This window comes from Hylobates moloch, unplaced genomic scaffold, assembly GCF_009828535.3.
Source record: "Hylobates moloch isolate HMO894 unplaced genomic scaffold, HMol_V3 SCAFFOLD_1, whole genome shotgun sequence".
In the NCBI taxonomy this organism is placed as follows: Eukaryota; Metazoa; Chordata; class Mammalia; order Primates; family Hylobatidae; genus Hylobates; species Hylobates moloch.
The window spans coordinates 222,976,295-222,991,876 of NW_026652276.1; the positions used below are offsets into that span (position 1 = coordinate 222,976,295).

General features: G+C 40.8%; 1 protein-coding gene across 1 annotated transcript; it reads left to right on the forward strand.

Annotated features, from left to right (window-relative positions):
* The first annotated feature begins 1,514 nt into the window (after positions 1-1,514).
* Positions 1,515-14,144, forward strand: LOC116814439 (olfactory receptor 9A4-like). Its single transcript, XM_032761977.2, is given in 3 exon segments — positions 1,515-1,589; positions 13,180-13,573; positions 13,576-14,144. Coding segments are annotated over 2 exon segments (933 nt in total). The 5' UTR covers positions 1,515-1,589; positions 13,180-13,209.
* The last annotated feature ends 1,438 nt before the right edge of the window (positions 14,145-15,582 follow it).

Here is a 15,582-nt window from a genome sequence, read left to right on the forward strand (position 1 = left end):
ATAAACATCCTGAATAAAAAGTTAGCAAATAGAATTCGGCAATATATGCACGGGAGAATATGTTCCACAATTTCCTCATAATTTTTCCAAGCCAATTTTCCCCAGGAACAAAGCAATCACTGTTAGGATTTCTTTAAATATGGATTATGATGATTTTTGCCTATTCTAGAGCATTATGCGATGGAGTCATAGTATGCATTCTTTTTTTCTTTTTATTTTTTTTGAGATGGAGTCTTGCTCTGTAGCCCAGGCTGGAGTACAGTGGTGCAATCTCGGCTCACTGCAAGCTCCGCCTCCTGGGTTCAGGCCATTCTCCTGCCTCAGCCTCCCGAGTAGCTGGGACTACAGGCGCCCACCACCATGCCCGGCTCATTTTTTGTACTTTTGGTAGAAACAGGGTTTCACCGTGTTAGCCAGGATGGTCTCGATCTCCTGACCTCATGATCCACCCGCCTTGGCCTCCCAAAGTGCTGGGATTACAGGCGTGAGCCACCGTGCCCTGCCCATAGTATGCATTCTTTGGTGTCTGGCTTCTCTCATTCAGTGTCATGTATATGAGATTCGTCCATCTTGTGTGTATAAGTAGTTTGTTATTTTTCATTGCTAAGTATTATTTTCTCATGAATATATAGTTGGTTCTCATTATTTGTGGTAGTTATGACCCATAGTCTCTGAGATACTGAATTAATGAATACTGAATCATTGCTTCTAGGGAATTACAGGGGTAGGTTACTGTGAGCTTCTCATTACAATATGTTTGCCAACTGATCAATACATAACCTTTTCAAAATGTGTGTTTCCTCTTAAAGACACCTTATTTCATATATATTGTTGATTCATTAACACTGAGCTCATGGCTCACAGCGCTATACCTTATACCAGAATGAAGCATGTTTAACACATGCATTTTCTCTGTAAGGCACATCACAGCCTTCTTGCATTTAGGAACACTAGACAGAACTTTGGCATTATGCTTAGGAGCCATTTCAAAAAGCAAAATCACCAGCAAAAAGTACAAAAATGCAAAAAAAAAAATGTGGCATTGAAGACCATCAGAAGGACACTTGTTTACAGGATGAGAACAGAAAGCAGAGTATTGTCTTATTCTATCTTGGCTGGAAACAAGTACAACGGGTGACTTAAAACTTTCACAGGTCTGTGCATGCTTGTACACATCAGCCAATAGCCCTAGAAGAACTACAAATAATGATTTCACAGTTACAAATAAATTTATTAAGTGGGTGAATTCACAAATAGAGAGCCATGAATAATGAGGATCAGCTCTACCATTCTCTTGTTGATGGGTATTTGTGTTGTGTCATAATTGGCTACAATGAATTAAACTGCTATGAATCTTCTAATACAAGTCTTTATGAGGATATATATTTTCATTTCTCTCAGTGAAATACTTGGGAGTGGAATTTTTCCATTATAGGGAGGTATATACTTTCAAGAAACTGACAAAACTCTTTTCAAATGGGTTTTACTGTGTTATACTCCCCTCTACTTCTGAAATCCTTACTGGGCCAATGTGGCATTAAGCAAAACATGGAGGATATCTAAAGAAATGGAACCATGCCCTGAATTAGGTAAGTTGTTTCAGCAATAAGGGTTCTCAGAGAAAGGTTCCATCCTTCTTGGATTTCCTCATTCACCAGGGGCCTTCCTTACTCCAACAGTCATTACACGACCAACAGTGCTGCTCCAAGGCCAGACTCCCTGGGCAGCTGTCAGCGTCGTTCCCATGGGGATGAGGACCGCTAGGATGTGTCCTTACCTCACAATGTGATTACCGACTCCTCATCTGTTAGTGTCATTTCTGAACCTGCACTGGGTTAACAATGGGAAATAAAAACTTCCCACCCACTTCTTGCAGGAGGCTGTGTGGGTAGGCTCAACATAATCTTATTTCAAGAGATCATAAATTGATTGGTACAACTTTTTGGAAGGTGATTTGATAACAGCTAGTAAAATTTAGTATAATAATTTAGCAAGATACAAGTATAAAAATGTATGGGCTTACATGTGAAGGTATTTATTGCAGCATTATACTAGTAAAAAATTGAAAACACAAAATATTTGTTAGCAGGGTACTCATTAAGTAAATGATAGTTTTTTTCATAAGGTGAATATTTAGTAATCATTTAAAATATGAGGGATATATAAATGCTAATATGGGAAGGCTTAATAAACACACACATATACACATATAACAAAAAGAAAGTTGCAGGACAATATTTTACTAAAATATCAAGTTTTTAAAAGACCATAAAAAGATACTCATGTATATGCAAAGATAATTTCTGTATGGATGCACTAGGAACTAATAGTAGTGTTTATCTCTAGCAGATGGATCAGCAAGATCAGGCATTGGTGAGAGAGGCATTCGCATTTTTGTTTTATATTCCTTCACAAAATTTTACTTTTCACATGAACTGTGCCATTTTTATGATAAATGAAAGTCGTTTTTAAAATGTAAACATAAATATTTTAAATGTTATTTTGCTATTTTACTCAGTTTGCAAGGCATCTTTGCTTTTGTATGGTAGTCTTAAATTTGTGTTTCTCAATGTTGGCTCTTCAGCCTTTACCCCTACCCTTCAAGTAGCTCAGTGAGGAACCCTGCTAGCATATGAAGACCTGGCGGGGAAATGGTGGTTGAACAGCCACAGTTGGAATGTATGCATGCTGCAGAGACTGGAATGGGTTGTGGCATTAGTTGACTGTGAGGCTGGTTTGTGTGGCAGATCCTCTCTTTGTTTCTCTCTAAGCAGGGTTCCCTTAACTATTGGCAGAGGGTATCTGGTGGCAGGAGTGCAGAGATCATCTGGAGAAGGTGGGACCCATAAGGTTTTGGAGATAAGGAAAACATTTTTGGCAAAGGCTATTTGATTGCCCCTTAGTTTTTCATGTGTCTTGCAGCCATTTGTCATGTCCTCTGCTTGGGGCTGCTTAGGCTCTGTAGGGCTAAATGGAATTAGGGAGAGGCATAGAGGAGAGTAAGGTGTTGGCTATTCACAGCCTGGAGTGCTTAGTAACATCCAAGACTTAAGGCCTGGGAGGAGGGCAACCTGGGTGTTGAGAAACTTCTGTCTGGGAGATTACTGGTTTTCCTACTATACCAACTTTTTCATGTTCTAAAATGTGATTAGCCTTGGGAAGGAAAGGTGAAAAGTTTCTCTGGCTTTCTCTTCACTGTGTTGCTAGGATTGCTTTGAACCTGGGAACATTCCATTAGTGAATAAATTCTACAGGGGACAGATTGGGGAGGGAAAGAAGGAGGGATAAAGAAAGAAGGAGACAATTGGGCTTTCCACAGCATTATTACTGGACCTTTTCCTAGGGGCCAGTGTGGGGACAGTTTTCACTATCACTAAGAGTAAAGACAGCAGCAGCTTGTTGTAGCTCATGGAGACTGCTCAGCACTAGCCAGGCAGAAGGTAGCTTGGGCTGGTCCCTGGGGAGCAGTAGAACTTTCCAAGCCTTTCCCCTTTCTGGAGGTGAGTGTCTTCTAGAGGTTCCTCTCTGTGAAGTAGAGAGTAGGAGAGCATGATGATAGGAGGGCTGGGGCTTGGCTGCCTTCTAGAACAAGGATACCTAGAGCCTGAAGAGTAGACAGGGGAGTTGCATAGAGGATGAGCTCTGAATCAAATCCTCCCTCCAGGGCAGAGGGCAGATTCATCTCTTCTCTGCCCCATGATGAAGAGAGGCACAGTGCTCTGCCACTACCTAAGACTCTGCCCTCTCTTTTAGCCCTATTTCTTCTTCATATCTGCTTGCCATATTGTAGGGGAGCTCCACAAAGACAGACTTCTCTTTTTGACTGGGCAATACCTTAGTGAAGAGTGAATGGAGAGTCATATCTTACAACAAGAAAGAGAATCTGGTCAGGATGACTAACTACTCTGTTTATTCATTTATTTATTTATTCATTGCATAAATATTTAAAGTGTACACATTTGCTCAGTGTCTTATTCTGTTCTTGGAACTGAAGATGTGACAGTAAAAAAAAAAGAGACAATCTTTTCTCAAGGTATTTTATTCTAATATAAGATTCAGGTTTCAAATGAATAAACAAGGAAAAGTTTAACATAATTTTAGAAGAATGTAGAGGATATATTGCCTCTAAGCCATAGCTGTTTTCTTGTTTCCTGGACCCAGGGTGGAGGGCACACTGGGAGTTGGGAATTAAAGTTCCAGGCTTTTCACTCCTTCTGGATTTCTTCTACTCTGTGTCATCTGATGACAAGAGGAATAAATCTCAGAGCCAGAGGTTGCTAATTTGGAATTGGCCAGACTCTGCCTGCTTGAAGAAGACACATTCACTTAGTTAAATATTGGAGTATAACTTTCTATTTTTTTATTATACTTTAGGTTTTAGGGTACATGTGCACAATGTGCAGGTTTGTTACATATGTATCCATGTGCCACTTTGATTTCCTGCACCCATTAACTCGTCATTTAGCATTAGGTACATCTCCTAATGCTGTCCCTCCCCCCTCCCCCAACCCCACAACAGTCCCCGGAGTGTGATGTTCCCCTTCCTGTGTCCATGAGTTCTCATTGTTCAATTCCCACCTATGAGTGAGAACATGCGGTGTTTGGTTTTTTGTCCTTGCGATAGTTTACTGAGAATGATGTTTTCCAGTTTCATCCATGTCCCTACAAAGGATATGAACTCATCCTTTTTTATGGCTGCATAGTATTCCATGGTGTATATGTGCCACATTTTCTTAATCCAGTCTATCGTTGTTGGACATTTGGGTTGGCTTGTAACTTTCATCATGAAACAAAAAAGAAGTGAGCAAGCTACTCCCGCAAGCCAGCACACCAGAAGTCTGGGAAATACTCAATACTGTGTCACAAAATGGCTCTTACTTTCTGACAGTGGGCAGGTTAGACCCTACCTCCAAGTCAGCCAGTTCTACTAACACAGAGAAATGATCATAAAGACAACTGAAGTGAAAACTTGAACAAGCATAATACAAATGTAGCATAGTGTATTAGTCTGTTCTCACACTGCTATGAAGAAATACCTAAGACTGGGTAATTTATGAAGGAAAGAGGTTTAATCAACTCATGGTTCTGCATTGCTGGGGGGGGGGTCTCAGGAAACTTACAATCATGGTGGAAGGCAAAGGAGAAGCAAGTACTTTCTTCACAGGGTGGCAGGACAGAGTGAGTGCAAGCAGAGGAAATGCCAGATACTTTTAAAACCATGAGATCTCTTAAGACTCACTCACTATCACGAGAACAGCATGGGAGAAACCTGCCCTCATGATCCAATTACCTGCACGTGGTCCTGCCCTTGATACATGGGGATTATGGGGATTACAATTCAAGATGAGATTTTTGGGTGGGGACAAAGCCAAACCATATCACTCACACTCAGAGGAAACAAAGGAAAGAAGTAACCACATCCAGGTAGGATTTGCTAAAAATGCTTTTGTATAACTGTTGAGATGCAGTAGGTTTTTGCATGACAGGGACATAATAGGTAGAGAGGACAGTTTAGTTCCATTCAGAATGGAAGACATGGTGGTATAAATGAGCAGGTTGTGATTAGGGAAGTACTTAGGGTAGCTGGTCAGAGCAGAGTTGGAGCTGAGATGTCCAATGAATCGAGAGACAATAGTGCGTGCTGGGGTGGATAGGTTTTCATGCCTGTGGTGCAGTGTTGGTGACCCATGCTCATCTTCTTGGACATACATATTTATCTACCATGCTACCTACCTATCTATCCTTCATAAAACATTTAACATCAACCTTGTATAGAGTCGTGGTATGGAGCCTAGAAGCAGGAGGGGAATATTTTCTCAATCTGGAAATATCTTTAGTCCTTTTGTGATAAGAAGCAGTCTCATCTTTTTTCTTTTTTTTTGGCTCTTTCCATTTCACAAGGAGCAAATCCTTAGGACTAAATATGTGGGAGTCACAGTGGTGCTACTGAATTTTGTCTCTTAGGCTTCCCTGGCTCCCAGTAAGTATGCCATTTGTTGCCTTCTTCTTCCTTTGTCAGTGATTGTAATAAGAAATTATGTAGTCATCATAGTATGTGTTGAGAAATGCCTGCTGTTCCTCTTATATTTATTCCATGGTGACCTCTCTGTCATGGAAATCCTTATCACATATACTGCTGTTCCCTTGATGCTCAGGGGTTGTTACTTTCCATGATTCAAACAATACCTTTAATGACATGTGCTGTCCAACTCTATATGAACTTTTTTGGGGGTACACAAAATTTGTATTACTGGGAGTGATGACTGTGGACCACTATGTGGCTCTCTGTAACTCTTTGAAGTAAAACATCATTATGAGCAGACACACTGCATCTGGATGGTAATTGTATTATTGATTGGGTTCCTTTCTGAAATCTGGCCAGTCTATGCCACATTTCAGCTCCCTTCTTCAAATCAACTCAAAATGAATCAAAAACTTAAATGTGAGAGCTGAAAGCTGAAACTGCCTTAAAAAGAAGGAAATCTTGCCATATTTGACAGCAAGGATGAACCTAGAGGACATGCTAAGTGAAATAAACAGGACAATATCCCACATATGTAAGGTACCTAAAATAGTCCAACTCATAAGAGCAGAAAATAGAATGGTTTTTCCAGGGGAAAATGGGGAGTTGCTGTTCAATGAGCATAAAGTTTTAGTAGTACAAGATCGTAGCTTCTAGAGATCTGATGTATAACATTGTGCCTATAGTTAATAATACTATATTGTGCACTTAAAAATTTGTTAAGAGCGGTAGATTTCATGGTAAGTCTTCTTACCACAACAAACAGCAACAACAACAATAACAATAAAGGGGCAGGAATAACTCCTTAAAAGTGATGAATAGGGCTGGGTGCAGTGGCTCACGCCTGTAATCCCAGCACTTTGGGAGGCCGAGGCAGGAGGATCACTTGAGGCCAGGAGTTCGAGACCAGCCTGGCCAACCCTATCTCTACTAAAAATACAAAAATTAGCCAGGCATGGTGGCGTGCGCCTATAATCCCAGCTATTCCAGAGGCTGAGGCATGAGAATCACTTGAACCTGGGAGGCAGAGGTTGCAGTGAGTGGAGATCGTGCCACTGCACTCCAGCCTGGGTGACAAAGACAGACTCTGTCTCAGAAAAAAAAAAGTGATGAATAGGTTTATTACCTTGATTGTGGTGATGGGTTCATAGGTGTACACTTATTTCCAAGTTCATCAAATTGTTTACTTTAAATATGTGCAGTTTTCTCTCTATCAACCATTCCTCAATAAAGCTGTTAAAAATTAAAAAATCTACCGTAAGCAAGACAGTATGTTATGGGCAAAAGAACAGAGAATTAGATCAATGAAGCATAACACAGAGCCCAGAAATAGACCCACACAAATATAGGCAATGAATCTTTAATAAAAGAAGAAAGGCAATCCAATGAGAAAGGATAATCTTTTCAACAAATGGTGCTGGAATGACTGGAAATCCAAACCAAACAAACAAACAAAATTCAGACACAGACTTTATACCTTTGACAAAATATTAACTCTACTTGGATCATAAACCTAAATGTGAAATGTAAAGCTTTACAACTCTAAAATAAAACATAGAAAAATTTAGGTGACCTTGGCTTTTGTGGTGACTTTTCAGCTACAATACCAAAAGTGCAATACGTGAAAGAAAGACTTAATGAGAAGAAGAGACACAGTTTGGAAGAAAATACTTGCAAAACACATACACATTACAGAACATGTATCAAAAATATACAAAAACCTCAAAACTCAACAAGAAACTACTCGGTTACAAAATGGGGAAATATCTGAATAGATCACTAAAGAACATGTATAGATGACAAATAAGCATGTGAAAAGATGTTCCACATCATATGTCATCAGGGAATTGGAAATTAAAACAACAATGAGGCCAGGTGTGGTGGCTCATGCCCATAATCCTAGCACTTTGGGAAGCCAAGGCGGGTTGATCACCTGAGGTCAGGAGTTTGAGACCAGCCTAACCAACATGGGAAAACCCCATCTCTACTAAAAAAATACACACACACACACACACACACACACACACACACACACACACACACACACACACACCCTTGCATGGTGGTGGGTGCCTGTAATCCCAGCTACTAGGGAGCCTGAGGCAGGAGAATCGCTAGAATCCTGGGGGGTGGAGGTGGAGGTTGCAGGGAGCCGAGATAGTGCCACTGCACTACAGCCTGGGTAACAGGGTGAGACTCCGTCTCATAAAATGAAATAAAATAAAACAACAATGAAACACCACTGCACACCTAGTAAAGTGGCTAAAATCCAAAACACCAGATGCTGGTGAGGATGTGGACCAACAGGAACTCTCAGTCATTGCTGGTGGGAATGCGACATGGTACAGCCACGTTGGAAGACAGTTTGGTACTTCCAAAAGTTTGGTACTTTCTTACAAATTTTAGCACACAATCCAGTAATAGTTCTCCTTGATATATGCCCAAATGAGTTGAAAATTAATCTCTGCACAAAAACTACTACCTGAATATTTATAGCAGCTCTATTAATAATTGTCCCAAGTCAGAGGCAATCAAGATGTCCATTATGGTTGGATTTTTGTGCCTCTAAATTCATCCCTTGTACACTTAACCCCTGGTACCTTAGAATGTGAACTTATTTGGAAATAAGGTTGTCGCAGGTGTTATTAGGTAGTATTAGGTCATAATGGAGAAGGGTGGGCTCCTAAGCATATGACTGATATTCTTATGAAAAGAATGCCACTTGAAGACATACACAGGAAAAAATGACTTGTGAACTTAAAATATAAACCAGAAAAGAAATAGCAAAAAAATCAACAAAGCCAAAGTAAAGTCTCTGAAAAAATTAATAAAATGGATAAATCCCTAGCAAGAATAATAAGGAAGCAAAAGCACACAAAGTAACAATATCAGAAATGGGAACAAGGGATATCATAATAGAGACAGTGAACCTTGAAAGCATGAAAATGAATATGAGCAACTTAATGCCAATAAACCCAGCAATTTAGATGAACTAAGCAATTCTCTTGAACACAATTCTTCAAAATGGACACAAACTGAAGTAGAAATTCTGAATAGTCACATAGCTATTAAATACATGGAACCCATAATTAAAAACTTTCTCACAAATAAAACTCCTGGCCTAAATGTTCTCAATGATGAACTTTGCCAAACGATTTAGGAGGAAATAATGCAAATGTTTTTTTCCCATAAAATAGGAAAAGAGGGCTTATTTTTCCATTCATTTATGATAACTCAAACCTGACAAGGACCTTATAAGAAAGGAAAGCCACAGACCAGTATCTCTCATTAACATAGAGGCCTAAATGAAAAGTGGACCAAATGTATTGCAGCAATTTAGAAAGGGATAATATAGCCAAGAATTATCTCATAATCTTTCCCAGTCAATTTCCTTCCAAGGATTGCCTGGGGTTTCTTTTATCGATTTTGTCCATTCTAGAGCATGTTACATTAGGACCATACGTTAAGCATATTTTGGTGTCAGATTATTTTATGCAGTGTAATGTATCTGAAATTTGTTTATGTTGTATACATCAGTACTTTGTTACTTTTTTCCTGACCATTATTCCCTTATATAAATATGTAGCTGACTCATTATTGGGGTTAGTTATGTCTTATAAAGTCGCTGGGATCACTGAATTAGCAAGTAGTGAATCATTGTTGAATAGTATTTCCTCATATGAATATCAAATTATCTTATTGATGGGTATTTATTTTCTGTCATTAGTAGCTATAATAAATATACAATAAACATGATAACAGAGATATTTGTGAGGACGTGTTTTCATTTGTATTAGGCAACTGCCTAGAAATAGAATTGGTAGGTTACAGAGTAGATGTATATTTAAGTTAATAAGAAACCAATGTTTTCCCAGGGGTTTTTATTATTTTACATTCCTTCCTACTGCTCCATTTTCTACTCTGCCAATGTATAGTTAATAACCCTGGAAACATGTCTGGAGAAACTGAACCATGCCTTGCCTTAGGGAATTTGGATCTGTAATTTGCTTTCTCAGACAAAGGTTCCATCCGCCTCGGACTTCCTCATTTCTCAGCACCCTTCCTTCACATTTCTCCACCTGTCATAACGTGACTCAGCACAGCCACCTGGGCAGCTGTCAGCCCAGTTCCCATGACCGAGAAGCCACAGTTGGAATGTCTGCATGTTGCAAACAGTGGAATGGGTGTAGCAGGAACAGTCCATGAGGTTGAAGCAGGTGGCAGACCCTGTCTATTACTCACTTAGCAGGGTTCCCATAACTATAGGCAGAGGATTTCTGTTAGAAGGAGTGCAGAGATCATCTGGAAACATGTGCTTCATAATACTTGGAAATGAAGAGAAAATTTTTGATAAAATTCCATTTGGTGGCCTCTAGAATTTTGCTCTGTGTCTAGGAGTTACTAGTGGGGCCATCACGGCGAGCGGGGAGCTTAGGCTCCATAGGGCCACGTGGAATCAGGGAGAGGCATGGAGCAGCTCAGGGGGCTAACCATTCACAGCCTGGGTTGCATGGTGATAACTCAGAGCCCGAAGGAAGGCAATCTGGAGTGTTGAGAGGTTCCTCATGAGGGAGATTTCAAGTTTGCCCATTAGACAACTTTTCGCTGTTCTAAAACTTGATTAACCTCAGGAGGGAAGGGTGAATGTTTTGGCAGCTTTTCCTGGACAGCATCCCTGGTGTGTCTCTGAACTTGTACAAATTGTTCCTCAGTGAATACTCATCCTTGGAGACAGATAAGGGAGTGAGAGAAGGAAGCAAAGAGAAGGAGAGAGATAGAGACAGTTGGACCCTCTCCTCAGCGCTCGTATTTCTGGACTTTTGCATAAGCTTCTGTGTGAGGACAGTGTCCTTCACTCTGAATGGAGACAGAAGCAGCTGTCCCTGTCTCCTGAGCATAGCTCAGCACTAGGTGAGTGAGAGATAGCCTGGGCTGGTCCCTGGGGAGCAGTAGAACTTTCCAGTCCAGGCTGCTTCTCCGGAGGTGAGTGTCTTCCAGAGGGGTTTCCTTTCTGTGAAGTAGACAGTAGGAGAGCATCATGATGGGAGGGCCGGGGCTTGGCTGCCTCCTAGAACAAGGATACCTAGAGCCTGCAGACTGGACAGTGGGAGTTGCATAGAGGATGAGCTCTGCAGCAAAGCCTCCCTCCACAGCAGAGGGCAGAATCATTTCTTCTCTGCCCTATGCTGGCGAGAGGCACAATGCTCTGCCATTACCCAAGTTCTTGCTCTCTCATTTCTCCCCATTCCTTCCATATATCTGCCTGCCACATAGTAGGGGAACTCCAGGGAGAGAGATTGCAGGTTGACTTTATGTTGCTTCAGAGGAGAATGAATGGAGAGAAGAAGAGTCAGGCTGTATAGTCCTTGTTCATTCACTGATTTTTTTTTCTTTAATCTATTCATTGATATATTCATTTAAAATACAGAATGCATACTCTGTTCTAGTGTCAGACTCTGTTCTTGGCACTGGTAATACAAGAGAGATAAAGTGAACGAGAAAGAGAAATGACCTACCTATGAAGTATTTAATTAAATATTGGATTTTGATGATAAATTAATAAACAAGTAATAGTATAATGTGATTGGAGATATTGGTGAGGACAATTAGCATGAAAAATATAGCCTAACACAGGTTTGAGAGGAAGGTGTGCCCGTATTGTTTTAGAGAAGCTGAGTGGGAAGGGGCCCATAAAAAGGAAACATTTGAGCAAATACCTGAATGTGGTAAGGGAAGGAGTGCAGACATTCTAAGGAGTTCAGAGTGATCCATTTTGGTGTCTTCTGACACTTTTTGTTGCCCCAGGACTCTGGAGAAAACAGGTGGTCACGGAGGAGCAGATCTGCTCTGTGGAACTTCCAAGCTGCTCTAACAGACTGAGACCATGGCAAGTTGGATGCAGGCGCAGACTTCCCATTGGAAGGTCTTGTCTCCCTGCTGAAACTGGGGTGCTGAGAACTGGGAAACGCAGAGGATAAGTTACCTCCACACCACAGCTGCTTTCTTGTCTCCTGGCCCTAGCGTGGAGGCTGTGTTGGGAGCTGAGGATTAAAGTTCCAGCCTCTTCACCCCTGGACTTCTCCTCCTCCTCTTTGTCATCTCATAACAAGAGGAATCAAAATCTCAGAGCTAGAAATTGTTAACTGGGAGCTGATCAGACCCTGTCTGCGTAGGGGAGACACAGTCACTTAGATAAGAAGTGGAGATGGCTTTCATTATAAAAATAAAGAGGAAGAAGTGGGTAATCCACTCAAGGGAGCTGGTACCCCAGAGGTCAGGGAAAGACTCAATACTTTGTCTTAAAATGGCTCTTGCCTTGTGACAGTGTCCTGGATAGACCTAACTTCCCGACATCACACCCCAAAATGGTAAATATAACTGAAGTGAAGACTTTTAAATGAACATAATGCAAATGGAGCCTATGTTTAGAGGATACAGAAGAAAAAAGTAACCATGCCTGTGTGAGATTGGCTAGGAATACTTTATTTATTTATGTTTTGAGATGGAGTCTCACTCTGTTGCCCAGGCTGGAGTGCAGTGGTGCGATCTCGGCTCAAGCAATTCTCCTGCCTCAGCCTCCTGAGTAGCTGGGATTACAGGCACGCACCAACATGCCTGGCTAATTTTTGTATTTGTATTAGAGACGAGGTTTCACCATGTTGGTCAAGCTGGTCTCAAACTCCTGACCTGGTGGTCCGCTTGCCTCGGCCTCACAAAGTGTTGGGATTACAAGCGTGAGCCACCGCACCCGGCCAGGAATACTTTCTTATAATTGTTTAGATGCATTAGGATTTGCAAGATGGAGACATAATAGGCAGAGAAGGCAATTTAGTTCCACCCAAGATGATAGAGGCACTGGTGTAAGTGAGCAGAGTTGGAGGCAGATGTCCAGTGTATTGAGAAAGAGTGCATGCTAGGGTGGGTGGGTTTTCATGTTTATCATTTGCTATTCATGACTGGATTTCATCTTCCCGAGCATATACATTTATCTTCAAAAGATATATATTCTTCATGAAGTATTTGACATCAACATTGGGTAGAAAATAGTAGAGTCAGGTTATGGAGTTGAGGAGCAGGAGAGGAATGTTTTTTCAACCTGAAATGTCCTTAATCTTTTTAGGATGAAAAGCAGTTGTTCTGTCTCTTTTGCTCTCTAGATTTCACAAGGAACAAGGGTTTAGAGCTAAATGTTGATGAATTACTCTAGTGCCACTGAATTTTGTCTCCTTGGCTTCCCTGGCTCTGAAGAACTACATCATATCCTTTTTGCTATATTCTTCTTTTTCTACTTGGTGACATTAATGGGAAACACGGTCATCATCGTGGTTGTCTGTGTGGATAAACGTCTGCAGTCCCCCATGTATTTCTTCCTCGGCCACCTCTCTGCCCTAGAGATCCTGGTCACAACCATAATTGTCCCCGTGATGCTTTGGGGATTGCTGCTTCCTGGGATGCAGACAATGTCTTTGTCTGCCTGTGTTGTCCAGCTGTTCCTGTACCTTGCTGTGGGGACAACGGAGTTTGCATTACTTGGAGCAATGGCTGTGGACCGTTATGTAACCCTCTGAGGTACAACATCATTATGAACAGACACACCTGCAACTTTGTGGTTCTTGTGTCATGGGTGTTTGGGTTTCTTTTTCAAATCTGGCCGGTCTATGTCACATTTCAGCTTACTTACTGCAAATCAAATGTGGTGAACAATTTTTTCTGTGACCGAGGGCAATTGCTCAAACTATCCTGCAATAATACTCTTTTCACAGAGTTTATCCTCTTCTTAATGGCTGTTTTTGTTCTCTTTGGTTCTTTGATCCCTACAATTGTCCCCTACACCTACATCATCTCCACCATTCTCAAGATCCCGTCATCCTCTGGCCGGAGGAAATCCTTCTCCACTTGTGCCTCCCACTTCACCTGTGTTGTGATTGGCTATGGCAGCTGCTTGTTTCTCTACATGAAACCCAAGCAAACACAGGCAGCTGATTACAATCGGGTCGTTTCCCTGATGGTTTCAGTAGTAACTCCTTTCCTCAATCCTTTCATCTTCACCCTCCGGAATGATAAAGTCATAGAGGCCCTTCGGGATGGGGTGAAACGCTGCTGTCAACTATTCAGGAATTAGCCTTGCTCTGAGGGCTTTTACATGGTAAAGCACTTAGTATGGATTCTAGAATAATCTGAAAAGAACTTGCTCATCTTTGAACTGCATCATAATTATTACCATTATCAAATAATTTGCATGCAACAAAAGACTTTTAAGTTACAGCTATGGTTTTTCATATGGTTAGTTGTTACTTGAAACTCAGTTTATTATTTTTAAGACATGTCTTGCTATGTAGCTATCTATCTAGCTATCTATCATCTGCCTTTCTTAAGATATGATGATTTCACAATTAAACTTTAAAAAATTAAATGTCAGAGATAGACTATCTATATAGTCTAGAAACTAGACTAGTGGTTGCTTGGGGCTGAGGGGAATGCAGACATAGGGTAGTGATAGCTAAGGGGTACAGGCTTTCTTTTTGAAATGATGGTTGTAAATATCTATGAATATACCAAAAATCATTGACTGATATATTTTCAATGAGTTAATTTTATGGAATGTGATTTATATTTCAATAAAGCTATTGAAAATAGTATATTAGATCATGAAGAAGTATTGTGAAGAAAAGTGAAACAGGAATGAAAGAGAATATCTCTTGTGGAAGTGTTGAAATTTCAAATAAGGTTTTCAGGGAAGGATTGAGAGAGGTAAGGTGGTGATACATTCGGAAACTTGTTAAAGAACATACCAGGCATAGTGAGTAATAACTGGGAGATCCTAGGGAAGGCATAGCAAAGATGCTGAAATGGAGTGTGCAAAGGAGAAAGCAATTGCAGTCAGAGTGGTAACTGGAATGCAGACCATGTAGAGACTTGTGAGCCTTTTTTTTTTTTTCCAGGTATGCAAAAAGATAATATTATTTTACTATTTTTTTCTTTTATTATACCTTAAGTTCTAGGGTACATGTGCACAACGTGCAGGTTTGTTACATATGTATACATGTGCCATGTTGGTGTACTGCACCCGTTAACTCATCATTTATATTAGGTATTTCTCCTAATGCTATCCCTCCCCGCTCCCCACACCCCACGACAGGCCCTGGTGTGTGATGTTCCCCGCCTGGTGTCTAAGTGTTCTCATTGTTCAATTCCCACCTGTGAGTGAGAACATGTGGTGTTTGGTTTTTTGTCTTTGCGATAGTTTGCTGAGAATGATGGTTTCCAGCTTCATCCATGTCCCTACAAAGGACATGAACTCATCCTTTTTGATGGCTGCATAGTATTCCACGGTGTATATGTGCCACATTTTCTTAATCCAATCTATCACTGATGAACATTTGGGTTGGTTCCAAGTCTTTGCTATTGTGAATAGTGCCACAATAAACATACGTGTGCATGTATCTTTATAGCAGCATGATTTATAGTCCTTTGGGTATATACCCAGTAATGGGATGGCTGGGTCAAATGGTATTTCTAGTTCTAGATCCCTGAGGAATCGCCACAGTGAGCCTTTTAAA